This window comes from Peromyscus californicus, unplaced genomic scaffold, assembly GCF_007827085.1.
Source record: "Peromyscus californicus insignis strain IS unplaced genomic scaffold, ASM782708v3 Scaffold_3__1_contigs__length_106647218, whole genome shotgun sequence".
In the NCBI taxonomy this organism is placed as follows: domain Eukaryota; kingdom Metazoa; phylum Chordata; class Mammalia; order Rodentia; family Cricetidae; genus Peromyscus; species Peromyscus californicus.
In genome coordinates this window covers 20,862,218-20,889,135 of record NW_026294551.1, presented here as the reverse complement: position 1 = coordinate 20,889,135, position 26,918 = coordinate 20,862,218, and the positions used below count along the sequence as shown (strand labels likewise).

The window sequence follows — 26,918 nt, the reverse complement described above, 5'->3', positions numbered from 1 at the left end:
TCCCCAGCCCCAAGTTTGAACAAATGTTTAAATTACATTTATTTATTCAGAGAGACAGAGAGAGAGAGATGAGAGAAAGAGAGAGGAGACAGAGAGAGGAGAGAGAGAGAGAGGAGAAGAGAGAGAGAAGAGAGGAGAGGAGAGAGAGAGAGAGAGAGAGAGAGAGAGAGAGAGGAGAGGAGAGAGAGAGAGGAGAGAGAGGAGAAAGAGAGAGAGAGGAGAGAGAGGAGAGAGAAAGAGAGAGAGAGAGAGAGAGAGGAGAGAGAGAATATGCACATTTGGGTGTGGTGCCCATAGACAATACGAGACGATGTCAGATCCCCCTGGGAACTGAACTCTGACCTCTGAAAGAGCGGCAAGTGCTTCTAGTCACTGAGCCCATCTCTCCAGACCGGCACCCACCTTTTGAAGAACCTGTGGGAGGGTACTTTGGTCTAGGTGACTTCTCTCCCTTCTCTCTTTCCTTTTCTAGACACGTTCTGGGTAATCGTTAGATGAGAATCAGCATTATACATGAGAGCCATGACTCCACATTCTATAAAGAAAAAGGCCAGAAACCTTGCATTTTTCATTGATTTATTTCTTTGAGAGTTTTTTTTTTACAAATTGAATTGACCTTGCACAATTAGCTTGATGTAATCTTAGGAAAAAAAATTTGAAGTATACTTTAGGGATAAATGATACATGCTCTAACCTGCCATTCCATTTGACAATCGTTTTCCAAGCTTTTGTCTTTATGGGTGGGGGAGGGAGGGACTTGGGTTGTTTTTTAAGTACCCATGACCAAATCTACATGCAAGAAATTAAAATACTTGCTGACCTCCTTCTGCAACCTCAGCAGGGACTGGGAGGCCCAGCATCTAATACTGAGGCACACAGGGGAGGCTCTTTGCCCACCAAACCTTGCAGCAGCAGCAGCCTTAGAAGACGGGTCTGAGGTCTGAGCTGTGCATGTGTGTGAACCTGGGAGTTCTCACAAAACAGCCTTTGGAGAACACGCAGGATAGGCCAAAATGCATCCCAAGGAGGAAGGGGGATGGTTTTCCTGTCCTGGTTTGTAGAGAGTCCTTGGAGAGCACAGGATGCTGCAGCCCGAGAACCTTCTACTCCAGAGGTCCACCTGTCTGGGTCGGTCCTCGTCTGTCAGCTCTTGTGCTATCCTCTCCATCCTTAGATACAGGAGCCACATTCTAGCCTCCAGCTCAACGGTGTGAACATCTGGAGAGGGTTTTGCTTCCACAAGTCACCAGCTGGAACCAAGGAAGGGATTCTGCACAGGCCAGATGGGAGCCAGACCCAGAGGAGACCTTGATGGAAGAGGATGGCAGGATGTGTGGGGAGCCGCCAAGACCCAGAAAAAGAGTGCCCCAATGCTGTTTCTAGATCTTCCCAGACCAGTAGGTATAGTGGAGTTCAAGAGAGTGTGGGAGGCTGAAGCCCTGGGGGAGGGGTTACCACCTCTGGGAAATTCAAGGCTCCCACACACTGGGTAATTCCACATCTAAGAGTCATAAGGTGTGCAGAGGCTTCTCTGGGTCGGTCTGGAAGAGGTGACGGTGGGACTGGGTGGAGGGTGTAGGAAAGGGGGTTCAGTCTTTCTTGTTTTTTTCGTCTTTGGCGAATCTCACTCTGAAGTTGGAGAAGCTGCAGAGTCCCCATCCTCTGGGTCCTGCTCATGAGGGGACACGGGCTGACCCCCCTTCACACGCTTCCACTTCATTCTCCGGTTCTGGAACCACACTTTGACCTGGAGGAAGAAGCAGAGGAGTAGGGTCACTCCAGGGTCACTCCAGGGTCAGGGTGACCCCTCACCATGCTGTTGCTCGAGCTGAGTGGGTCCAGGATCTGGAGCCCTCACATGTTGCTCTCCATCCCCCAAGGATCCAGGGAGTGGGAGGGGAGGGAGAACAGGCAGATCTGCCCAGAGGCCTGCTTGGGTCTCCAGATGTCAGGCGGGGTGCGGGGGGAGTCTCTGAAAATCACTCTACATTGCCCCTTCCTCTACACTCACTGCCTGCTCCTCCACCATGGGCCCCCCAGTCTCTCAGTCTCTACTCCACAAAGAACTGAGAACAGGACCGCCAGCCTCATCCTTCAGCACATTGATAAATCACCTTTGACTTTCTGTAGCTCTGATCAACACATGTTTTAAAGGCTCTGACCTTCATTATCACATGACATTGGGTTTATGATCCTATTGCAGAGATGGAAACCTGGAGGTCACAGGGGCCAGGATGCGGCAGAGGCAAGATTCGATTCTAAGCCTTCTGATTCCAAACCCAACACTCTTGCACAGCACTCCGGCAACTGAAGACTGCTATTAAATGTTGTTATTACCACTGTTATGGCACACAAAAGCAGGTGCGATGCTTCAAGGAAATGCCCAAGCCAAGGGCCAGGAAACTTTCCCTCAGTGTCCCAGGACCCAGCTGCATATCTGCTACAACTGAGAACTTAATTCAGATGCAGGTTCCCAGTCCCACTCATTATTACTGCAAAATTCTTCCCTGGAATCTGCATTTTGTTTTAGCTTAAAAAAAAAAAAATGGGTCTCATGTAGCCCAGGCTGGCCTTGAACTCACTATGCAGCTAAAGATGGCCTTGAATTTGTGGTCCTCTGACCTCAGCCTCCCCAGTGTGCTGAGATTATAGACATATGATACCATGCCCTGTTTGTGGTGTCAGATTAAACCCAGGGCTTCCTGCGTGCTAAGCAAGCACTCTACCAGTGAGCTACATCCCTAGCCCATCTTTCAATTTCTTTGAAGACAGTTCCTTAGGCTGGCCTCAGCTCACTATGTAGCCCAGGGTGGCCTTGAACTCACAATCCTCCTGCCTCTATATTTCAGGTGCTGGGTTTACAGGTGGTTGTCACAACACCTGACTTTCAGAATCCCCATTTTAACAGTTGCCTGGGTGAATCAGAGGCAAACGCTGGTTCAAGTTTGGGGAAATCAGACCTCAGATGTTCTAATCCTTGTTCTCATGAGAAGTACCCAGGGGACCTTCGGAAACCTGGGCTGCTCAAACTCCATCCCAGACCAATTACAGTAGTCTCCATGGGTGGGACTCAGCTAATTCTCCCTGGGATGGTTTATTGTCAGGGGCAGCTGTGGTTGAGAACCATGGCTGGGTAGAGGACAGGAAGGGGGTCCAGTCAAGGGCGATGGGAAGGGAGGTGAGCAGACAGCAGTGGAACACTGACAAGCCATGGGCCCCACCTGCCGCTCTGAAAGGTCCAGGTTGACTGCGATCTCATATCTTCGGAGCCTGGTCAGGTAGTTATGGTGGGCGAACTCAGCCTCTAGCTCCCGCAGCTGCTCCTTGGTGAAGGCGGTCCTTTCCTTCCGGGCCTTGCTGCCTCCTTCTGGCTTTCCTCCATTCTCCTGGTTGTCTGTGAAGAGAAGGCCCCAAATGGGGGAGACGTGAGCGAGCAGAGTGGGGGCTCAGTTCCCTCCCATTAGTCTGTAAACAGCTGGGCAGCATTCTCTGGCATCTCTCATTTAAAATACACTGAAGCCGGGCGGTGGTGGCGCACGCCTTTAATCCCAGCACTCGGGAGGCAGAGCCAGGCGGATCTCTGTGAGTTCGAGGCCAGCCTGGGCTACCAAGTGAGTCCCAGGAAAGGCGCAAAGCTACACAGAGAAACCCTGTCTCGAAAAACCAAAAAAAAAAAAAATAAATAAATAAAATAAAATAAAATACACTGAAAAGCTCTGGTGTTCCTCATCCTTCTGGCATCTTGTCCCTAAGATGGTCAAGAAATGTTTTCAGTCCCAGTCTCAGGAGCACTCAGCAATCCACCCACCCACCCAGATTTTCCTTCCCAAGGCATGTGAAGGCTCTGTCCCACTGTTTAAAGTCCCTAGCTCCAGCCTGCCTCCAGGAAGGCCTCAGTAGCCTGCAGCTTGAGGGGCCCTGCACTCCAAGACAAATTCTTTAAGTTCCAAGGGACAGAGGTGTGGCTGAGGGGCACCCTGTAGCCTTGCCAGGGCATTCTGGGTATTTGGTATTCTGGCCCTGGGGCCGGTGTCTGGTCTGGTCAAGGCACTCAGCAGTGAGACAGGGGAAGGGGAGAGCTGCCGGCCACAGGACCTGCAGCAGCAGCTTTGATGAAAACTTGTGTGAAACAGAAATTACTGTTGCACCAGAAACTGCCGGCCATGGGACCTGCAGCAGCAGCTTCGACTGAAAACTTGTGTGAAACAGAAATCACTGTTGCAGCAGAAACTCACAGAAGTAGGATGGGAAACTCAGCAACCTTTGTATGTGTGTACACACACACTTTTGTGTGTGTGCACGTGTATGTGTGTGCATGGAGGCCAGTGGTCAACATTGGTTGTCTTTCTCTGTCACTGTCTATGTTTGGCTTTAAAACAGCAGATGCTTATTTAGTGTGTGGGAGGGAGTCTGAGGACAACTCTTGGGAGTTGGTCCTCTCCATTCACTGTGTGGTTCCAGAGGCTGAACCTAGACCATTGGGCTCTTCCATAAGCGCCTTATCCCCTGAGCCATCTCACTGGCCCTCTACCTTAGTTTTTGAGACAGGGTCCTTCACTGAACCTGGAACTAACCAATTTGCCTAGACTGGTTGACCAGTAAGCCCCAGGGATCCGCCTGTCTCTACCTGCTCAGTCCTAACATTACAGGCATTCATCACTTTGTCCAGAATTTTTGTTTGTTTCAAGACAGGGTTTCTCTGTGTAACAGCTCTGGCTGTACTGGAACTCTCTCTGTAGACCAGGCTGGCCTCGAACTCACAGAGATCACCTGCCTTGGCCCCTGGAGTACTTGGGATTAAAGGCGTGCGCCACCACCATCTGGCCAGAATCTTTTTTTTTTTTTTCCCAAACATGGGTACTGGGACTTGAACTCAGGCCATTGTTCTTGCACAACAAGCACTTTGTCAACTGAACGTCACCCACCCCAGCTCCTCAGCAGCCTATTTGGCAACCCCCTCCCCCTCCATCAGTCTGGTGCAGGGTCAAGGTTATACACCACTGCTTTAAGACCAGATTGCTGGGATGTTCCCCAGGCTCCAGCAGCATCACCATGACAGGGAAGCTGGTCTCCCACACACTGGAGTCTGCCCTAGAAGGCCAAGTCTGGAGAACCTTCTGGAACCCTGGGGCTTCCGTTAGACACCGGGGCTCAGTCCTAACCCATGACAGGGCCAGGAAACAGTGCCCACCTGCATTTACCTCTTCCTCTCCACACTAACCCAGCCGAGTGGTTTCAGTATTGACCCTATTTTACAGACCAGACACAGGAGCAGCTTCGCCTAAGGCTAAGCAGGGGAGGCAGGGTTCAGACCCAGGCACTTTGGTTCATACACCGTCCCAATATGAGATGTCTTTGAAGAGTTCACGAGCCGTGAAGTCTGGTGCAGATAGGAGAGACCGAATCTAGGATGAAACGTCACTTTTATTTCAAGAGCAGGCGGCTGTGCCTCTCCCTTAGCAGCGGCAGTGGCGGAGAGGCCACAGGCAGGGGACTAACACACCTGCACAGTTAACTAACAATTAACGAAGTTGGACAGGCAACTGCCACAGGAACTGTTCCTGCCTGGGGAGGGAGACCTAACACTTCAGGCTTTCTCTTCCTGCCCCTTTTTAGTCTTGGAGACCTTGGGTCAGGAAATACGCTTTCTGTGAGCTGTGCCCTATCTACTTTCATTCTCTCGAGAGAATCGGCCCCCACCTAGCTGAGGTCCTCGGTCCTCAGAGCCTTGAGCCTAAGCCACCTGCAGGGTATGTCCGTGGAAGGATGCAGGCCCATGAGTCAGGCAAGGGAAGTCGCTCAGATCCTCAGCTGGGAGGCCAGCTTGTGGAGATGGCTGGGGACCCCACTTTAACCCCGAGATCCAGTTTGCAACTCTGGTCCTGGCTGCTTCCCTTCTCAGGCAACCCTTTTGTACCTCAGTTTCTTCAGCTGTCTTCTCCTCATCCGGCTGCCTGAGAGAAACGCTCAGGAGGGTGACTGGAAGGCCAGGGAGTGGGGTGGGGGAGGGTACTTGTAGCTCAACTCTCCTTGGGGTCCGTGATGGGACCCCCCCCCAGGCTAGGGGAGGGACGAGCGGACCACCGGCTCTCTGCCCAGTGGCCGCGGGCTCAAGGCCGGAGAAGGCGGGCCCAGACCCCGCCCGGATGCCGGAGCAGCGTGGGCTGGACGGGAAGGACGTGCAGTCCCGGGCCGGTCCCCTAGGAGTCCTTCGGCCTTGGCGGCTGCCAGCGCCACTAACCCTCCTGGCGGCGGGCCCGGGAGGGTCGGTCACGCAGCGGATGCGAAGGCCTCCCCGGAGCACATCTGACCCGGTTGAGGCCAGGAAGCGGGGAACCACTGAGATCCACGGTGTCCACAAACTCCTCTCCCGGGGGCCCCACGGTGTTTCCCAGCCCCTCCTTGTCACAGCTGAGGGAGCGGATAGGCCAGGGGACTTTGCGGATTCAATCTCTACTCTCTTCTTTTCCAAGAAATTGGAGAAAATAAAGCACCTAGTTGCAAAGCTAATTTTTTTTTTTTTTAAAGACAGAATTTCATGTCGTTCGGGCTGGCCTCAAGCTTGATAGGCAGTGGAAGATGACCTTCAACTACCCATCTTCCTGCCTCCACTTCCCAAGTGGTGGGTCTATAAGTCAAGGCACCACCAGGCCAGGCTTGCCAAGGCTAATCTCAAAACACAACACCGGGGTCTTGGTCTCCAAGTCTTCAGGAAGACCCGGATAAGCTAATGTGTGTGGGAATGCTCTTAAAACCTAAGTTACAGGGCAAATATCAAGATATTAATTGTTCCAATGTTTCAGTTCCATGAGATGCCATTGAAAAATCTGGGATGGGATTAGTGACAGCTGGCTTTTTCTCTTCCATTCTTTCTTTTTTCAGACAGAGTTAATTCATGATGTCCCGGCTTTCCTCAAATTGATGATTCTTGCTTCAACCCTCTCAGTTCCGGAATTACACGGAATTACACTGGAATTCTGCCAGGTATGGCTAACCACTGGCATGCTCTCTGCAACCAGATGTACCCACTTCCTTGATCCTCACCAAAGCCCCACTGCCAGTGGCTCCTCTAATCACCCCTGTTTCTTGGCATGGTTGTGCGGATTAGCCTGGATCCTCTGGCTAACGCTCCCTCTCAGGGTTGTGACTACTACCTGGTGTATAGGAGGCATTTGTTGAAACTGCTCCTCGTTAGAGGGAGGAAGCTCAGCAGAGGCCTAGGAGCTTACCCAGCAGTGTTTACGTGAGAAAAGAGAGATTTGAATCCAGATCCACCTGACTAAAGCCAAGGTTCTCAACCATGACGTCAGAGTCTCCATCTTCAGGCTGGATGCCCCCAGGCAGGGCCTGGAAATGGGACATAGCCTGTCTCCACCTCTATGGTTCCCCGGGTCACCACTTTGGGGTTTCCATCCACATCCACCTGCCTCTTCTCCCAGGCCTGCCTCCGTGTGCAGAGCTGCCCTACCATACCTCACAGAACAGCGTCTTATGCCCCTAAGTCCTGAACACAATCCTCTCTAGAAAGAACTGGGAGAAAGGGAGGGGGCCCCTCTGCAGCCGGTTGTGGACAGATTGCCATGGAGACAGCCTGTCTCCGGCATCTCACTGTCCTGATTTGGATTGTGACATTTCAATACAACATTCCTCCTACAATGAGGACACTTGTGTCCCTCATCAATTTCCCAGAGTGGGACAAACTCTTGTCACTATCACAAATGATGAGATGGCCAGAAGAGGGGATTTGTGTTGCAATAGTATGAAAAAGCCTGCAACATTTTATCAAGACAAGATTGTAGCTAGAGTTTTCCTGCCTGGCCCACAGTCAGGACAAATCTCTCTCACCCGCCAGTCCCACAGCCACTCAGACCCAACCAAGTAAACACAGAGACTTATATTGGTTACAAACTGTATGGTCGTGGCAGGCTTCTTGCTAACTGTTCTTATAGCTTAAATTAATCCATTTCTATTAATCTATACCTTGCCACATGGCTCGTGGCTTACCGGCATCTTCACCTGCTGTTTGTCATCATGGCGGCTGGCAGTGTCTCCCTGTCTCAGCCTTCCACTTCCCAGCTCTATTCTCCTCCTTGTCCCGCCTATACTTCCTGCCTGGCCACGGGTCAATCAGTGATTTATTTATTGACCAATCAGCAACACATTTGACATACAGACCATCCCACAGCACTTCCCCTTTTCTTTTCTTAAAAAGGAAGGTTTTAACCTTTACACATCTCCAAAGTCAGCTTGGTATATTTGGGAATTTGGGCGTAGCTTCTCTTACTACTTCCTGCTGGAGGGGGGCACTGTATCTTCTGGGGAAACAAAGAAAATTTTAGGATCATGGAGTAGTCCATGAGGCTGTATCGTCTGAGCCAGTTGCCTTGAAACAGTTCTGGATGTTGGATCATCTGGGCCTTGGTGTCACCTTTCAGGGGGTCTTGGCTGGTCAAACCTGATGTATCTTAATCTGGAACAAATCCGTAGCCTCTGGCTTTCTGTGGGAACAAAAGCAGAATCTCCTTTCCAAAGCAACATATCCTTATATCTAAATTTTGAAGTCAAGGTACCTTTAAAATATACATTTTGGCATAACTCAACAGCTTTTGTAATCAAATGTTTTTCTTTAGTTACGAATATCAAAGAGAACATAATCCAGATTCTCTGTGTGGTAGCCATCTTTACGTGGCTTATTTTTTTATATTAGCTTGAGCCTATTGCTTTGAACTGCAGCCTTCTAAGCCTGAAACGGCGCTGGCGCTGCTGGCTCCACCCACTTCAGCTTCCCAACATGGCGGTGATACGTTTTCCGCCAGCTCTGGGAGCCATCAACCCTGACTGTGGGCCAGGCAGGAAAACTCCAGCTACAAATGGCATCCAACGTGGTGGCAAGAGTTTCCACCTAAAAACTGAGAAAAAAGATTCTAAAATGGAGCTAAAAACAATTCCTAATTGTCTCTCTCAAATGAGCGGCAGCTGCTGGTTTGAGCTCCTTGTGGGTTTCTGGTGTGTGTGCTGGACCTGTAGTTTGGCGGGAATGAGGCCTCTGCAAGTGGCACATTAAGCTGCATGGTGGATTTAGCTTTTGGTGGTACAAAACAAAAAAAGAGGTTTCTGGACTACATGCTGCTTGGATAAAAGCATAGACCCATGATAGCTCCCAGATAGCTCCCAGAGCTCGTGGTAAACCACCGCCATGCTGGGAAGCTGAGGTGGGCGGAGCCAGCAGCCACAGCTGCTGCAGTTTAAAGCAATAGATTCACAATAAGACAGATTCAGATGTAATAGTTTACAATGTGTGTAAAATATATGTAGACTTGAAAGAGACAAAACAGGTGATATATAAAGTTATATAAACAAATACATAGTTTTAAAAAATATAGTCTTTAAAGAGACAGTAAAATTAATATAAAAAATAAGCCACGTAAAGATGGCTACCACACAAAGAATCTGGATTATGTTCTCTTTGATATTCGTAACTAAAGAAAAACATTTGATTACAAAAGCTGTTGAGTTATGCCAAAATGTATATTTTAAAGGTACCTTGACTTCAAAATTTGGATATAAGGATATGTTGCTTTGGAAAGGAGATTCTGCTTTTGTTCCCACAGAAAGCCAGAGGCTATGGATTTGTTCCAGATTAAGATACATCATGTTTGACCAGCCAAGACCCTCTGAAAGGTGACACCAAGGCCCAGATGATCCAACATCCAGAACCGTTTCAAGGCAACTGGCTCAGACGATACAGCCTCATGGACTACTCCATAACCCTAAAATATTCTTTGTGTCCCCATAAGATACAGCGCCCCCCTCCAGCAGGAAGTAGTAAGAGAAGCTACGCCCAAATTCCCAAATATACCAAGCTGACTTTGGAGATGTGTAAAGGTTAAAACCTTCCTTTTTAAGAAAAGAAAAGGGGAAGTGCTGTGGGATGGTCTGTATGTCAAATGTGTTGCTGATTGGTCAATGAATAAATCACTGATTGGTCAGTGGCCAGGCAGGAAGTATAGGCAGGACTAACAGAGAGGAGAATTGAGAGAACAGGAAGCTGGGTGAGAGAGACACTGCCAGCCGCCATCAGGATAAGGAAGATGTAAAGTACTGGTAAGCCACAAGTCACGTGGCAAGGTATAGATTAATAGAAATGGATTAATTTAAGCTGTAAGAACAGTTAGCAAGAAGCCTGCCACGGCCATACAGTTTGTAACCAATATAAGTCTCTGTGTTTACTTGATCGGGTTTGAGCGGCTTGGGACTGGCGGGTGAGAGAGATTTGTCCTGACTGTGGGCCAGGCAGGAAAACTTTAGCTACACAAGATGCTGAGGACTTCCCTGACTCTTCCAGCCTGAGATTCACACACAGTTCATGTGCACAGTACTGCAATCAAGGAACTCATGCGCCCTGACCACAGAGTTCATCGTTCATATTTTTTTAATGTTATATATGGAGGTGTTTTGCCTGCATGTAAGTTTGTGTGCCGTGTGTGTGCCTGATGCCAGAGGAGACCAGAAGAGGGCATGAGATGCCCTGGAACTGGAATTACAGAAGAGTGTGAGCCTCCATGTAGGTGCTAGGAAATGAGCCCTGGTCCTCTGGAAGAGCAGTCAGTGCTCATAACCCCTAATCCATCTCTCCAGCCCCTGTGAAGTGTATCTCTATTAAGAGTCTCCTGCCCCTCCCTTTCTGGATCTGTCTCCCCGTGTATAAAGTGATAGGATTAGATGGGATCCTCATTCCCATGAAGAAGTGATGTCAGAGTTCTCTCCCAAGCCGTGAGCCCAACACCCTCCCCGGCTTCCCCTAATTCTTTTGCTTTTCCTCACTGGCCCAGAGGAACCGGAGGCCCTTCCAGCCTTGGACACTCTTGTTTAGCCCGTCCCCCTTGCTCCCTTGAGTCACAGCTGGTGGTCTGCTCATTGTTTGCTCACAAAGCCCCTCTCATCTTTCCATGGCCCTCAGCCCACGATCAGAATATCCCAGGGAGTTTCTCTTCCGTGTGCAGAGCTTCTGTCCCTGGCCCAGGCGAGGGGAGTGGAGGGAAACTGTGTTGGCAAGAGGCATCTGAAAACCCTTTGGAGAGCCTGGGTCTTGCCACCTGCAGGTACTGGCCTCAGGGAGGAGCTTCCTGACCTCAGCTGAGTCTCCCTGCAGTTCTCCAGGCCTCAGTTTCCTCATTTGCAAGGCAAGAATAGCTACACCCATCACAAGCATAAGGCTGCTCAGAAGGCAAAATGAGACCGGTGACGTGTTAGCCCGTTGGATGGCGCTTGGCAAATGGCACACAGTTGAGCCTGTCTGAAAGGACGGGCAGGAGACACCCTGTTGGATGTGATGTTTGAAAGATGATTTCACAGACTTAGAGAAGGAGATCAGAGGGTACCACATCCCCAGATCTGTGTACAAAAGATGCCTGCCTGCCTGCCTATCTACCTGCCCACTCTCCCTGCCTCCCTGCCTTCCTCCCTCCCTTCCTTCCTTCTTTCCTCGAGACAGGGGATGGGCTGTCCCAGAACTTACTATGTATCTCAAACTGTCCTTACATTTATGTTGAACCTTCTGCCTCAGCTTCCCGAGAACGGGAATTACAGGTACGATCTAAGGATGTCCTTCGAACATCCATCTTTGGAGTGCCCCTTGCCCATTTTCACTCTTTTCGGTGGGTCGGCAGCTGTGATCACTCTCCGCTGCTGTTGCTTGAGTCCTCTACGGGACTCGTGCTTCCAGGCACCGCGACCGAGTAACCGTCCACTGCTCAGGTCTGTGTCGCGAGGAGGTGAGCACACTGATGACTTCCTCTGTGGTTAGTGAGAAGCTGCCCCCCCCCACCCTCCCCCCTGTACTGCACAGCCCTCAGATCAAGCAGAACCACAAGGGGACACTCAATAGTGCCCAGCGAAATGCAGACAGGATGTATGTGTGATTGTGGTTCCCACTGTGGGCTTTTACATCATTTCAGAAGTAGCTGTCAGACCTGGCAGTGTTTCCTAAAGTTAGCGGACAGCCATATCAGGGTGACAGAGAGGCTCAGGCAGACTCAGTGGGACCCGCCTCTCTGGAGTACTGTATCTCTGCTCTCCAACTCTACCGCACCGTTTTGCATAATTTCTAACAGGCCGGGCAGAAACCATGATGCTCTAGACTCAAACAGCATTTTGCAGTGAATAAAGCATTTCTTTCTACCAGACAGAAACTTCGTCTGGGCTTTCAAATCGATACCTGGACCACAGAATGGTGGAGCAGGAAGAAAAGGGGACTCAGGGATGCCCTTACGTCCTTTGCTGATTTTACAGCTGAGCAGAGGGTTGGCAAGGGACCTGCTTGTGGACACACAGCAACCTAGTGGTAGAATGGGCCCAGCACTCAGGTCTCTTCCACAGGAAGTCATTTACACAGAGATCAGCCTGCTTCCTGTTACAGCCTCTCACTAGGATTATTATTTTTTTCTTTTGTAGTGCTATGGACAGAACCCAGAGCTCATACACTAGGCAAGTACTTTCCCACTGAACCACACCCCAGCCTCTCCTGTTAGTTATTCTGTGTGGCAGGAAAGTACACATGAACCCATTGAACAGATAAAGAGATTAAGACCCAAAGACCACATGGCTTGCTAAGGGACATGGGGTCAGTTTAAGGCAACAGCCATTTGTCACACTACCTCAGGGAATGACGAGTATATAGAGTGTACTTCAAGGTGCTCTGGGAGCAATGTCTGGGTCAGGGTCTTGGTCTGTCTCAGTGGACGCCCCAGGGAGGAGAGAGGAAGGTCTATCTGGGGTGATACCCTGGCAAGCCCCTGAAAGAGGAGTCTGTGGTTTCCTGAGCTGTCTCGAGGCTGATACTTTGCCACACTCCTCGGGTCCTGACACCTTTAGCTGCAGACGGAGAATGGAAAGTCCCCTGAGGTAGGCAGGAATCAGACCCAGACAGTGAGAGGCCAGTTGGATGCTCACATCTGGGACCTGCCTGTCCTCTGAGCTTGGCTTGACTTTTTCACCAGGTGCTACACCATCCCAGTGTCTAGACCCCACCATGGTCCTGCAGGTGCCAGGGAATTTACAGCGGGGAGGGGGCCCTGGGCTCTTCTGAAACAGGAATGTCAACCAGGGGAGTCTTCACTGAGAGTCCCTGCTGGGGTGGAGCAGTGAGGGTGGGCAGTATTGATGGAGAGAGGAAGACCAGGCCAGGAGGGGCCGGGGAATTGTAGACAGGTCCAAGGTGTAGTGAGCTGAAAGAGGGGTCCAGGAGGGGGAGGGGATGGCGAAGGAGGTGGGAGCATCAGCGTGTGTGTGTGTGTGTGTGTGTGTGTGTGTGTGTGTGTGTGTGTGTATGTGTGTATGTATGGGTGTGTGTGTGTGTGTGTGTGTATGTATGGGTGTGTGTGTGAATGGGTGTGTGTGTATGTGTGTGTGAATGGGTATGTGTGTGTCCACCCCCTCCCACCCCCCAAGTATGTTTCTAGAGAGCAGGCCCAGGTCCTCACAATCCAGGTGAGCATTTTATCACTGAACTACACCCCCAGTCTGGGGAACAGCCTTTGAGATAAACTGGGAAGGTAAAGGCAGTGCTGGGCTTTGGGTTTTTAAGTTTCAGATGTCATCATTTGCTGTCACCGAAGAAAGTGTGGCCCTCAGGACCCAGGCCGCTATCCACACGGTTCCTTTACAGAGAGCGAAGAGAACAGGAAAATACCATGAAACAGTCAAGGATGGGGTGCATCTGGGCCAGAGGCAGAGAGATGGATAGGAAGGGCCAGTGTGGGGGTCAAGAGGGGACTAGGGTAAGGGGCTGCCTCTGGGGCCTGCAGGGAACATAAGACCTGCTTCTCAATCAGCCACTCCTCCCTGCACCTAGGTGTCCCTGGTTTATTCAAGCCAGAGTGACAGGTCAGTGAGCAGGCAGCCCCTGAGCTCTACCCCACCCAGGCAGTGGGCAGCCCTAAGGTTGTCCTTTGGCTGGCCTTTTCATGGTCTAATGGTTCTTTGGACCGTCCCATCTTAAATGATTGGTAGACTCTGCTACCTCAGCAGAAACTCACTCTTTCTAGAACTTTGCAACTATGCATGGTCAGGAGCCTGAGCAGGTGCAAGAATTGTGCTCAGGTCTCTGAGTTCAGACGTGGTCAGGGCTGGAGGGCCTATCTGGACCCTGGTCTGTTTTTCAGAGGATGAGCAGGGCAGTAACTGTAACTAAGAGACAAGGGACGCTAGCAAAGTATAGTGTTGTCCTCTCCTCCCACACTGGCCACGCAGGGCTCTAGGGCTTCTCCTTGCTGGGGGTTCTGGTTCTGAGATGGAATAAGAGGAGTGACAGATCTATATGTCCCTCAACACTCACCCTGCCCGGCACTGCACCTAAGAACCCAGTGGGCCTGGCTGAGAGCAGATGGCAGTGACTCTCACAGAGCTCAGGTCACTGTCCATGGTCACCCAGGACGCAGCCTGTCTCAGGGAGAGACTGAGAAGAGAGAAGGGTGCTTTGGCTCATCTGAGCCCCTGCCCCGTGGGGGATCCGTCGGTCAGCTCAGCCCACGTGTTTATGTACCTTGACTCTGGCCTGGTTTTGGGATTGAAGTTTGTTGCTTTTGAAAGCACCCTTCTAAGTGAGACTTTCAGAGTCCTGATGCATTTCAGATATGCATGGCACAGAACGGAAACCTTCATGCCAGGCAGTGTGGCATGCTCTCAGAGAGAGGGCAAGACAATCAAGAGTGAATGAAGGAATGAAGGAATGAATGAATGCTGGGCTTCAGATGAGTAGATGTTAAATGAGTGCCTCCTGTGTGCACACGTGTCACCAGGAAGACTTCACAGAGGAATCTGACCTCCTTCTGGCCCTCTAGATCTTTCTATTTGAGGGAAGGTGTAGAGTCACAGGCATCTGGATACAAGGCCACCTGGGGTTGATGACATCATGGAGCTAGGAATATGGCCTAGTCCAAGCCTGCAGCAGGGAAGGTCAAGAAAGAATTCCTGCTGGGAGTAGTGGCGCACGCCTTTAATCCCAGCACTCGGGAGGCAGAGGCAGGTGGATCTCTGTGAGTTCGAGGCCAGCCTGGTCTACAGAGTGAGTTCCAGGACAGTCAGGGCTACACAGTGAGATCCTATCTTGGAAAAAAGGAAGGAAGGAAGGAAGGAAGGAAGGAAGGAAGGGAGGAAGGAAGGAAGGAAGGAAAAAAAGAGGAGAGAGAGGGAGAGAGAGAGATGACCTCAATCCCATAAAGGCCCTACATGAAAAGTCCACTGCTAGTATCATACTCAGTGGTAAAAAAATCTCAAGCTTCCCCTCCAAGATCAAGAATAAGATAAAGATAGCTGGGTGGTGGTGGCGCACGCCTTTAATCCCAGCACTTGGGAGACAGAGGCAGGTGGATCTCTGTGAGTTCGAGGCCAGCCTGGTCTATAGAGCAAGTTCCAGGACAGGCTCCAAAAGAAGCTACAGAGAGAAATCTCGTCTCGAAAAACCAAAAAAAAAAAAAAAAAAAAAAAAAAAAAAAAGAAAGACTAAGGTGAAGAAACCCACCACGCCACCTCCAGCACTCCGGCACCAGAAGTTCCAGACAGAGCCATCAGGCCAGAAAAGAAATGAAAGAGTGAAATGAGGGGCTGGAGAGATGACACAGCTGTGAAAAGCACTGGCTGCTTTTGCAGAGGTCCTGGGTTCGGTTCCCAGCACCCACACAGTGGTTTACAACTAACTGTAACTCCAGATCCAGGGACTCCCTCTTCCGGCCTCCACGAACACTGCACACATATGGTGCATGGATAGACACGCAGACAAAACACCCATACACAAAAAGTAAAAAGTTTTAAATCTATTTTTAAAAATGAGCAAGGTAAAATTATCTTGACAGGTGCCACAGTCTTACACGTAGAAAATGTTACGTGTCCCACAAGCAAGAACTTAGAGTTGATAAATTCATCAAAGTTGTAAAAGAGAATACAAGAAGTCACTTGTGTCTAAGTATATGAACAACCCAAAAGATAAGTTAAAGTAATAGCATTAAAAATACTTCAGAGTAAGTTGAGCTAAAGAGACCAAAGATCTCTATCCTGAAAGCCACAAGATGTTGCTGGAAGAAATTAAACATTGATAAACAAAAAGACATCATGTGCACAGACTAAAAGACAATATTTCTAAAATGTTCACACTATGCAGAGCACCACAGGAAATTCAGTTTAAACCCTGTCAAAATCCCAATAACATTTTGGACCATAAACAAAATCTTCTTTTTTTTTTAACATGAACGTTTAAAAAATAATTTATTTAACTTTATTTTTCTGTGTATTGGTGTGAAGGTGTCAGATCCCGTGGAACTGGAGTTACAGTTGTGAACTTCCATATGGGTGCTGGGAATTGAACCCGGATCCTCTGAAAGAGCAGCCAGAGCTCCTAACCTCTGAGTCATCTCTTCAGCCCCCAAAACTTAAATTCTTATGAAAATGGAATGTCAAAGGACTCCAAATAGTCATGATAATCTTCAGAAGGAAAGAAAAACTGGGAACCTTGGGCTCCTAATTTCAAAACGTATTATAAAGTATGATAATCAACTAGAATACAGATGAATGGGATAGAGGAGAGAGGCCAGAAGTTCATTCTCAATAGGTGGCCAGGGCTGCACAATAGGAAATAACAGACAGCTCTGTGACAAATGGTAATGGGGAGACACACACACACACACACACACACACACACACACACACACACACACACAAATACACACAAATGGTGCTGAAATTCCACTAGAATCAGGAATAAAACAAAGCTGCCCACTCCCTCCATATCTATTCAATATAGTGCTTGATATTCTAGCTAGAGCAACAAGACAACTGAAGGAGATCAGGGACATACAAACTGGAAAGGAAGAAGTCAAAGTATCGCTATTTACAGATGATGTGGTAGTATACATAAGCTACCCCAAAAATTCTGCCAGGGAATTCTGACAACTGATAAACACCTTTAGTGAAGTGACCGAATACAAGATTAACTAAAAAAAAAAATCAGTAGCCCTGCTATATACAAATGATAAACGTGCACGCCTTTAATCCTAGCACTCAGGAGACAGAGGCAGGCAGATCTCTGTGAGTTCAAGGCCAATCTGGTCTACAGAGTGAGTTCCAGGACAGCCAAAGCTACATAGAGAAACCCTGTTTCGAAAAACCAACCAACCAACCAACCAATCAAACAAACAAAAAAACAACAAAACAAACAAACAATAAATGGGCTGAGAAAGGACAGCTAAAACAATCCTGTACAATAAAAGAACTTCTAGAGGTATCACCCTTCCTGACTTCAAGCTCTACTACAGAGCTGTAGTAACACAAACCACATGGTATTGGCATAAATCAGACAGGTGGATCAATGGGATGTAATCGAAGACCCAGACATACATCCATACACTATGGACACCTGATTTTTGACAAGGAAGACAAAATTATACAGTGGAAAAAAGAAAGCATCTTCAACAAATGGTGCTGGTCTAACTGAATGTCAACGTGTAGAAGAATGCTAATAGATCCATATCTATCATCCTGCACAAAATTCAAGTCCAAGTGGATCAAAGACTTCAACATAACTCCAGATACACTGAACCTGATGGAAGAGAAAGTGGGGAATAGCCTTGAATGAACTGGCACAGGAGACAACCTCCTGAACAGAACGTAATAGTCATAATAGCACAGGCACTAAGATCAACAATTAATAAATGGGACCTCATGAAATTGAGAAGTATCTGTCAGGCAATTGTCAATAAGATAAAATGGCAGCCTACAGAATGGGAAAAGATCTTCACCAACCCCACATCTGACAGAGGGCCGATCTTCAAAATATATAAAGAACTCAAGAATCTAGACATCAACAAACCAAATAATCCAATTTTAAAATGAGATACAGATCTAAACAGAGAATTCTCAACAGAGGAATCTCAAATGGCTGAGAAGCATTTGAAGACATGTTCATCTTAGGCTCCTCCTTGCTAGCTAGCTTCCACAGCTCCAGAGAAGCTAGCTAACAAGGAGGACCCTAAGAGGGACACATGGATCACCCTGGACAGAGGAAGTAGATGAGATCTCCCAAGTAAACTGAGGGTGAAGGGGAGCAATAGAGGGTAGGGGATGGGGGATGAGAACACAAGGGAACGGGATGGTCGAGCTGGAACAGGGACAGAATGGGAGAGCAATGAAAGAGATACCATGATAGAGGGAGACATCATGGGGATAGGGAGAAACCTAGTGTTAGGGAAGTTCCCAGGAATCCACAATAATGACCCCAGCTTAGACTACCAGCAATAGTGGAGAGAGTGCCTGAGCTGGCCTACTCTGGTGAATACCCTAACTGTCATCATAGAGCCTTTATTCAGTAACTGATGGAAGCAGGTGCAGAGAGCCACAGCCGAGCACCAGGCCGAGCTCCAGGAATCCAGTCAAAGAGAGGGAAGAGGGGTTCTATGAGCAAGGGTCATCAAGACCATGATGGGGGAAATCTACAGAGACAGCTGAACCAAGCTCGTGGGAACTCATGAACTCTAGACCAACAGCTGTGGAGCCTGCATGGGACTGACCTAGGCCCTCTACATATGTGTGACAGTTGTGTAGCTTGGTCTTCTTGTGGGGCTCCTAACAGTGGGAGCAGGGCTGACTCTTGCCTGCTTTAGGGACCCTTCCCTCCTACTGGGTTGCCTCGTCCAGCCTTAATACAAGGGGAGGTACCTAGTCTTACTGCAACTTGATATGCCATGTTTGATATCCATGGGAGGCCTGCCCTTTTCTGGAGAGAAACAGAGGAGGAGGAGGAGGAGGAGGAGGAGTCAATGTGGGGGACAGAAGGAAGGTGGGAGAGAGGGAGGAACTGAGAAGAGAGGAGGGAAAGGAAACCGTGGTCAGGATGTAAAAAAAAAAAAATTTTTTTTTTCATTACTCCAGTGAGAGAAAAAAATGGTTCTGAGTCCTTACCTCACACCAAATAAAAATGAACAAGATAGGTTAAGACCTAAATGCAACTCCTAGAAATATAAAACTCCCTGGGGGAAGTAGAGGGCAAATCTTAATGACTTTGTATTTGGCCATGTCTTCTTTGGTATAACCCCCAAAACATAGGCAACAAAAACAAAACAAACAAGCAAACAAAAAACCAGTGCTGTGGAATAATCCTTTTGTACACTGTGAAGATGTGTTGCTCTCACTGGTTTAATAAAGAGCCAACTGGCCAATAGCTAGGCAGGAAGAGGTTGGGCAGGAGAGCCAAGCTGAGTGAACACTGGGAAGAAGAAGGACAGAGTTGCCAGTCAGATGCAGGGGAAACGGGACATGTAAACAATGAGGTAACAAGCCATGAGCCATGTGACAGCAAGTAAAGGAATAAAAATGGGTTAGTTTAAGATGTAAGAGCTGGTTAGTAACAAGCCTAAGCTATCGGTCGAGCATTTATAATTAATAATAAGTCTCTCCGTGGTTATTTGAGAGCTGGCTGGTGGGATGGAAAAGTCCACCTACAAAACACGGTGAGGGAGGTGGCTCAGGGGTAGAGGCACTTGCTGCCAAGCCTGAGGACCCGAGTTCTGTCCCCTGGACCTACATGGTCAAGGAGAGAACTGACTCCAGCAAGTTGTCCTCCAGCATCCACATGCATTCTGTGACATGCTTGTGCCTCCAGCCCCACCCCATGCACAGGGAGGGAGGTCTACAAACAAACAAAACCAGAAAATAAGAAGTGTTGGCTAAGATGTGAAGACATCGAAACTCTCATGTGCACTATTGAGGGGACTGCAAAATGGCACACTCGCTATGACAAGCACTCTGAAGGTCCTCAGAAAATTAAACATAGGGCTGGAGAGATGGCTCAGCAACTAAGAGTACTCGCTGTAGTCCGGCAGTGGTGGCGCACGCCTTTAATCCCAGCACTCGGGAGGCACAGCCAGGCGGATCTCTGTGAGTTCGAGGACAGCCTGGTCTACAGAGTGAGATCCAGGACAGGCACCAAAACTGCACAGAGAAACCCTGTCTGGAAAAACCAAAACCAAAAAAAAAAAAAAAAAAAAAAAAAAAGGGACTCGCCGCACAGCCATGAGGTCTGAACCCCAGCAGCCAGATAACAAGGTGAGCACTTTGCAAATGCCTGGAACTCTAGGTCTGAGGGAACCGACTCCCTCTTCTAGCCACCTTACACACAGGCACATGCATGCATGCAAGCAAGGTGCACAAATGCACACACACACACACACACACACACACACACACACACACACACAAATCTTTTTTTTTTAATTTTTAATTAAACATAGAATAACCGTATGACCCAACAGTTGCACTTGTGGGTATACATCTGAAATGAAAAAAAAAAAAAACCAGTGAACACACAAGGTCAAAGAGGTACGTGTACACGTTTCCTGAGGCCTTACTCACAATCCACAATCACCTAGTGATGGAAGTAAATGTCTATCAACAGATGAGCAGATAAGGGAAATGTGACAAAACACACAACGGAATATTACTCAGTCTTAAAAAGAAGACATCCTGGCCATGTGCTACAATGTCAATGAAACTTGAGGACTGACCCGTTCAGACAGTATGGACCTGATGAGTCCCGGCCACGGAGTGGAATAAGCCAGTAACAAAAAAAAAGACAGCTGCTTCGTGAGTCCACGCCTGAGGCACCTACAACTCCCAAACTCTTTCTGAGAGGCAGGCCACTGCCAGGAGTTTGGGGCATCTGATCCAAAGGGAAGCTCCATTTTGCAAGATGAAACGATTCTAGACATCTGTCCTACAACAGTGGATCTGTGGTTGGCTGCTGCAAAAGGTCATCTCAAAATTGTAAAGATGCCGGTTTTTCTGTTGTGTGTTTTGGACTTTGAAAAGATCGTCCACAAGGAAAGAAATCTCAGCCAAGTCCCTTTGTGAAGTTGCAACAGCCAGGGGATCGGCTCGGGCTCTAGAACCACAGGACAGTCTGGAGTGTCCCTGTTTGTTTTGAGACAGCTCTCTCTGCTTAGCTGAGGCTAGCCTCAACTTTGCCATCCTTCTATCCCCGTTCTGCTGGGGTTTCACGTGTGGCCACCCCACTCAGCGAAGCTGAAGCTTTCCGACTATTGTTCTCGTTGATACAATGCTGTGTACAGTTAGGGCCACAGACTTTAAACAGGGAGAAAGTACGACCAGAAAGGGTGGCCTTTGAGCTGGATATTAAAATACGTAGACTGGGGGAAGGGAGACACCAGGGCCAAAGGGCCAAGTCAGGGAGGGAAGAGGAAAAGGCAGCATGTGTGTGTGTGGGGGGGGGGGGGGGCAGCACAAGGTGTGGCTCTGTAGGAAGGGAGGAGGAGAAGGAGGAGAGGGGGTGAGGGAGAAAGAGAGGAGACAGAGGAGGAGAAAGAGTGAAAGAGAGAAAAAGAGGGGGGAACAGAGAAGAAATGGGGAGGGAGGGAGGGAGGAAGGGAGGGAGGAAGGGAGGGGGAGAGAGAGAGAGAGAGAGAGAGAGAGAGAGAGAGATGAAGGTTTGGATAGTTGTGCGGGGCATTGGAGAGAAGACCTCAGAGGACAGAATTCGGTGCCACCGCCGGAGTCTGACAAAGGCGCTGCTTGGTCGACTGAGGGGGGCGTCGGGACCCAGGGACCCAGGGCAGCCGGGCTGGTCACACGCAACCTTCCCTTGAACCCCGTCAGGAAGTGACCGAGAAATCCCCCATTCCCATAAATTAAGGACGACTACAGTAGCAGCCTGACAGTTTACGGGAAACAGCAGTGGCTTCGCAGCTGTCCCTGCCAGTAGGGATCTTTAACACCCCTGGCCCGGGCTGGGGATGGGTAAGATAAGACTGCACGGCGGCGGGTCTCCCGAGACCTCTTAGGGAGCGGGAGGGGCACCCGGCTCCCTTGATCCTTTTCTACAGAGACTCAGCTTCTGCTTCCAAGGGAGCAAGGTCGGGGAGTAGCGGGTCGGGTGCGCTGGTGATGGAGATGGGCGCAGAGTCCGAGGCTGGAGCCTCCTGGGCCCGCCAATGTGAAACACAGTAACACCCGTCCCTACCCTTCCCTCCACAGCTCAGATTGAAGCACTAATTGGTCACTACTGGAGTTTAGGACAAAAAGATTGCAAGAAGTTCACATATCCCACGGACCCAGGAATTTCTGAGTCACTGTATCTGCCATATTTAATTCTACTGTTCCCACCATTTTTTTTTTTTTTTTTAAAAGACGGGGTCTTATGTATCCCAGGTTGGCCTGGAACTCTAACAAGCAAAGGACTGTCTTGAACTTCTGATTCTCCTGCCTCCACCTCCAGGCATTCACTATGACATCTTATTTATGAAGTATGGACCAAACCTCGGGGGACTTCAGGCATGCTTGGGTACTCTCCCCACTGAGCTCCACCACCAGCCCTCACCCTATGTTCTTAAGCAGTGGTTCTCAACCTCCCTAACGCTGTGACCCTTTAGTACAGTTCCTCATGTTGTGGTGACCCCCAACCATAAAACTATTTTCATTGCTTCTTCATAACTGAAACTTTGCATCTGTTGTGAATTGTAATGTAAATATCTTTGTTTTCCGATGGTCTTAGGTGACCCCTGCAAAAACGGTTCTTCAACACCCAAAGGAGTCAAGACCCACAGGTTGAGAACCACTGTTCTAAAGGCTTAGGTCAGGAAATATGGACTCGAAACCAGCCACAGCTGCTATGGAACTTTCGTTATGCACCAGAAGCAATGTGAAATTTTCAGATCACTGTACTCAACCCACCCAGCTGCTCTAGGTGGTAAGTGACATCATTACATTCCCATTTCTCAGCTCCGGAAGTAGAGGCTGCAAGAAGGTAACAGCGTTCCTGAAGTTACAATGACCCTGTCCTTCCATCTACCTGACCATGAAGCACAGTGGGCAAGGCTAGTCATCTTTCCTGGGCTGACTCATGGGGACTGGGATGAGGCACCCTGAATCCCAGCAATCAAGATAAATAATGTTTGAGTACATCGGGAAGTAGAGACAGAGAATCAAGAGGTTCAAGGCTAGCCTTGGCTATATAGTGAGTTTGAGGCCAATCTGGCTTATTTGAGACCCTGTCTCAAATAAACAAAATAAAACACAAACAATCAAAATTAAATATCTTGGGATGTAGCTCAGCGGTAGAACCCTTGCCAGACATGTACCAGGCTCTAGGTTGGGTTCCCAGGCCCCTCATGGTAATCTGTGATGAACAATAACAAAAACATTAATTAGAGGATCCGGGCCTGACTTCAGACCCCAGGGTAGCTCAGGGGCTTTTCTGTGGATTTGTCTCTTTTGAGATTTCCAGATTCTGCAGTCAGTTGTGAGCCTTGCCTGTGACGTCCCCTCTGGTGAGGCCCTTGGGAAGCTGACCCTCCTGCCTCCCCCTTCCTCTGCAGTTAAATTCCAACACAGGCACCTGGGCAATAAAGATCTCCCTGCTGACCAGCCACATGGGATGGAAGGAAAGCCAGCTCACCGTCCTGTTCCTGTGGTCTGTTTCCACTGCTGATCTGGGAGAGCCCCAAGTGGGGGCCCCCAGGGCCCCCATGAGCGGGGGGGTCTTTCTGGGTCAGGGGCTGACTTTCTGATGAGCCACGTGGATGCTCCCTGTCTAAAGCATTGCTATTGGCTACTTGCCAAAAGAGAAGATGGTTGGTCCATTGGGTTTTGCTGAGACTTTGCCGGAGTCCAGAAATCTCCCAGCTCCTTTCCCCACACCCTTGGCCCTCAGTCTACTGGAAAGTGGCTAGATGCTTCAAGATGTCAATGGAACTGAAGGAGCAAGAGTGGCAGGTACTGCCAAGGAGAGAGCTGTAGTCCTAGGTGGGAGGGGCCGGCACCTGCTCTATCCATCCCAATACTCACTCAGTTGAGTTAGTCAGAATGGCTGATCCCCCCTGCCAGGTTTAACCACTGGGGCTCTAAAGGGCCCCTCCCCTTAGCCATGAGGATGCACTGTGGTCATCGCCACCCACTGTCAGTACATCCAGAAGGAGCTTCAAGCCTTGGGATCAAATACCATATGAAGACTGGGCGGGGACTCTCCTGAAGGTGTGGAGTTTGGAGTTTAGAATCCAGGGGCTCATTTTACTTCTTAGAGGACCGAATCTGATTTGTCTGATTTCCCAGATAAGAGACTTTCATCCCCCAAATAGAAAAGTCCAGGCTAACCTGGGTTTCAAGATCTTCCTGCCTCAGTCTCCTGAGTCCTGGGATTGCGGTTTTGTTCCACCAGGCCCTGTTCTTGTAGTGTTCTCTCAAACTCGGTCTCTCCTTTTTCACAGTGCGGAATGGGGATACCAACAAAACCTGCAGTCCCTATTCTCATTGTGGGACTCAAAAAAACTGCTGTCTGCAGCTCCTACCACTTGTAACTTCCTTCCTTCATCCCCCCCCCGCCCCGCCCCCACGCCCCTCAGAGCACAGCCTTCAGGTCTCCCTTTCCCCTCAGCCTGAGCTCTCCAGAGACAAGACCTCTTTTCTAGAATCTAGTGCTCAGGCAAGAGGTGGATACTCCTGATATGTACACTAGGTCAAAGGGGGCTTACGAAGAGAAACCCAGCAAGTTCTCCTTTGTCAATTAGTGCCCCCCCCCCCCCCAATTAGGCCCAGAGAGGCCCTTTATATGTTCAGATCAGTGAGTATTCGCTATCGGGAGTGTAAGGGTGATGGGTCAGTGCATTCTGGGCAAGGTGGGAGAGGAGGCAGGGGTCCAGACAAAAGGTGACTAGTGGGTAAGAGGACCTTATGGGAAGATGAGGAGAAGCTAGGCATGCTTTACCTCCAACCTCTGGGAGCTTCAGATCTTTATCATACGCCCTGCCATAGCTGGCCTTGGCCCTTGCCTCCACCCACCTGCCTCTCTGACTTTTCCAAGGCTGCTGTGGTCCGAAAAGAGAAGCCTTTGCAGCACAGACCTCTCCGAGGCCCCACCAGACCTTGTCAAGGTGAGCTGTCCGCTAAGTATAGGCACCACCTCTGTGTGGTGATACCTCTGGGCAGTTTGCCCCAAACCCCACTCTCCCTCTCGTCCTCATCTCTCCCATCCCCACCACAGCCCTGCTCCTCTGCCTCTGGGCTCCTGATAGAGGGTCCTGGGTCTGGGTGGACACCCAGAGACCCAGCCTCACTCTTAACTCCCAAGCCTCAATCCTGGCTGAATGACAAGCTTCAGCTGTGGCTCTGGGACCATTCGGAGGCCGCCTGAGTGTGGTCTCCGTGTGCAGAGGCAGAGGCAGCCCAGCTCAGCAAAAGTTCTCTGCAGACCTTACCAGTGTGAACCCCAAGACTCCATCCCGTGTATCCTCCAAACCCTCCTTGACCCATTAGTCATTTTCTCACACACACTCTTTGCAGAGACCCAGAAATACTGGAGGAAAAAATATCATCCCCACCACCAGAGAGTTCTAGAACTCCTGCAGTATAAGCCGCCTTGTACATTTGAGCAAGTTAGACCATGCCTTTTGAAGTTTACAGTAAGGGTCCCTAGGCTCTGAGAAGAGAAACAGCTTGCTCAGGGAGACGCAGTAAAGGAAAGGTGAGTCCTCCCCACCACCTACCTGACCGCTCTTTTTTCCTTCTGGATGATTTCTTCTCCGACTCACTGGCAGTGCTCCCAAGTACCATGTAGTCCTCACCCGATCCTCCGGTGCCATCCACCAGGCCTGGGCTGCCGGCCCCCATCTCTCTGGCGCTCCCAGCGGGGCCTGGGTTGAGCCTTTGCCCAGCTTCAGAGATGGGGAAGTGCCAGTCAGGGGTCTGTGGGAAGGCAGGATGTTGCTCATTGAAGATGCGCTCGGCCCGGGGCAGGCTGTGAGGAGCGGCTGCCAGGCAGGAAGCAGAGAAGTCGGGGTATGCTGCTGTTGCTGGGAAATCTGGTTTTTGGTGGAAGGAAAACGGGGTTGGTGGATAATGGGACAGCCCTGAAGCGCTGCTGCCTTCCGAGTGAGGGTTTCGAAGGCAGCCCCAGACGGGGGCCGGGGGGTGGGGGTTCCTCACGCAGCTGTGGGCTACTGGATCCATCTGCTGTCTGCTGCCTGCCTCAGTCCGTTCAAAGGTTTGCACTGCACTTTCTCTGTTCAGAGTTTTGTAATTAAAAAAAAAAATTAAACAGTAGAGGAAAATATTGAATGGAAAATTTACCCCTGGAACCCAAACAAAAATTTTGCCTCCAAGTCCACAAACACGTGGCCAGTAACACACATGTGCATGCCCACACCTGTCTAGGCTTCGCGGCTGCCTTCCTGCCCCCTGACACACGCTGACTACTGGGGTCCCTTGTGCACGCATTTGTTGCCTAGGGCACTAAACATTTTGACTGTCCTGCCTCTGACCCACCCACACTGACAAGCTCTCTTCGCGGGGACCCTGAGTGAATGCCTGCAGAGGGCTGGACCCGGTTGCCCAGACACACTTTTAAATCCTGCGGTGGGGAGAGAGTGACAAATTTCTGAGGTGAAATGTGAGAGAGGAGAGGGAGGGGTCAACCCACTCACACAAGGTCCCCTCCAACCAAAACCCGAGCAGGCAACATTATCATCAGAAACCTTATACCCACGTCTAATGGCATTTGCAGACGTAGACTTTTAAAGAAACATTGTTTTATTTTTTTTTTAAGGAGAGAGAGCGTGCGTGTGTGCATAGTACACACACACACACACACACACACACACACACACACACACACACACACACACACATCCATGCTCTTTTGAGTGCCTCCCGTAACACAATAAAGTTATTTTTATTGCCTTGTTAACAAAATTCCCCAAGTCTTGGTTTAGAAAAAGCCTTCAGTGGAATCCAGAATCCACCAAATGCCAAATTCTGGGGAGGGAAGGGGGAACTGGGTGCAAAGGACAAGCTTGGTGAGGGCGTTGGTTTAAAGCGTTTCTACCTCTCCCTGGGGGAGCAGAAAAGGGAGGAGAATTATAAATTAT

General features: G+C 49.5%; 1 protein-coding gene across 1 annotated transcript; it reads right to left on the bottom strand.

Annotated features, from left to right (window-relative positions):
• Window positions 1–586: 586 nt before the first annotated feature.
• Window positions 587–26,001, bottom strand: Meox1 (mesenchyme homeobox 1). Its single transcript, XM_052756860.1, has 3 exons — window positions 25,539–26,001; window positions 3,222–3,394; window positions 587–1,747 (listed from the first exon to the last, which is right to left on the bottom strand). The coding sequence occupies exons 1-3, from the start codon at window positions 25,999–26,001 to the stop codon at window positions 1,625–1,627; spliced, it is 759 nt and encodes a 252-aa protein (XP_052612820.1). The 3' UTR covers window positions 587–1,624.
• Window positions 26,002–26,918: the final 917 nt, after the last annotated feature.

What these genes read in the sequence shown, in the direction of transcription:
- Meox1 (XM_052756860.1), bottom strand. Translation starts at nt 26,001, where the DNA reads ATGGATCCAGTAGCCCACAGCTGCGTGAGGAACCCCCACCCCCCGGCC. An exon ending in AAGGAAAAAAGAGCGGTCAG is followed by an intron (nt 3,395 to 25,538) that starts GTAGGTGGTGGG and finishes TTCTCTTCACAG; the next exon opens with ACAACCAGGAGAATGGAGGA. An exon ending in TGGACCTTTCAGAGCGGCAG is followed by an intron (nt 1,748 to 3,221) that starts GTGGGGCCCATG and finishes TTCTTCCTCCAG; the next exon opens with GTCAAAGTGTGGTTCCAGAA.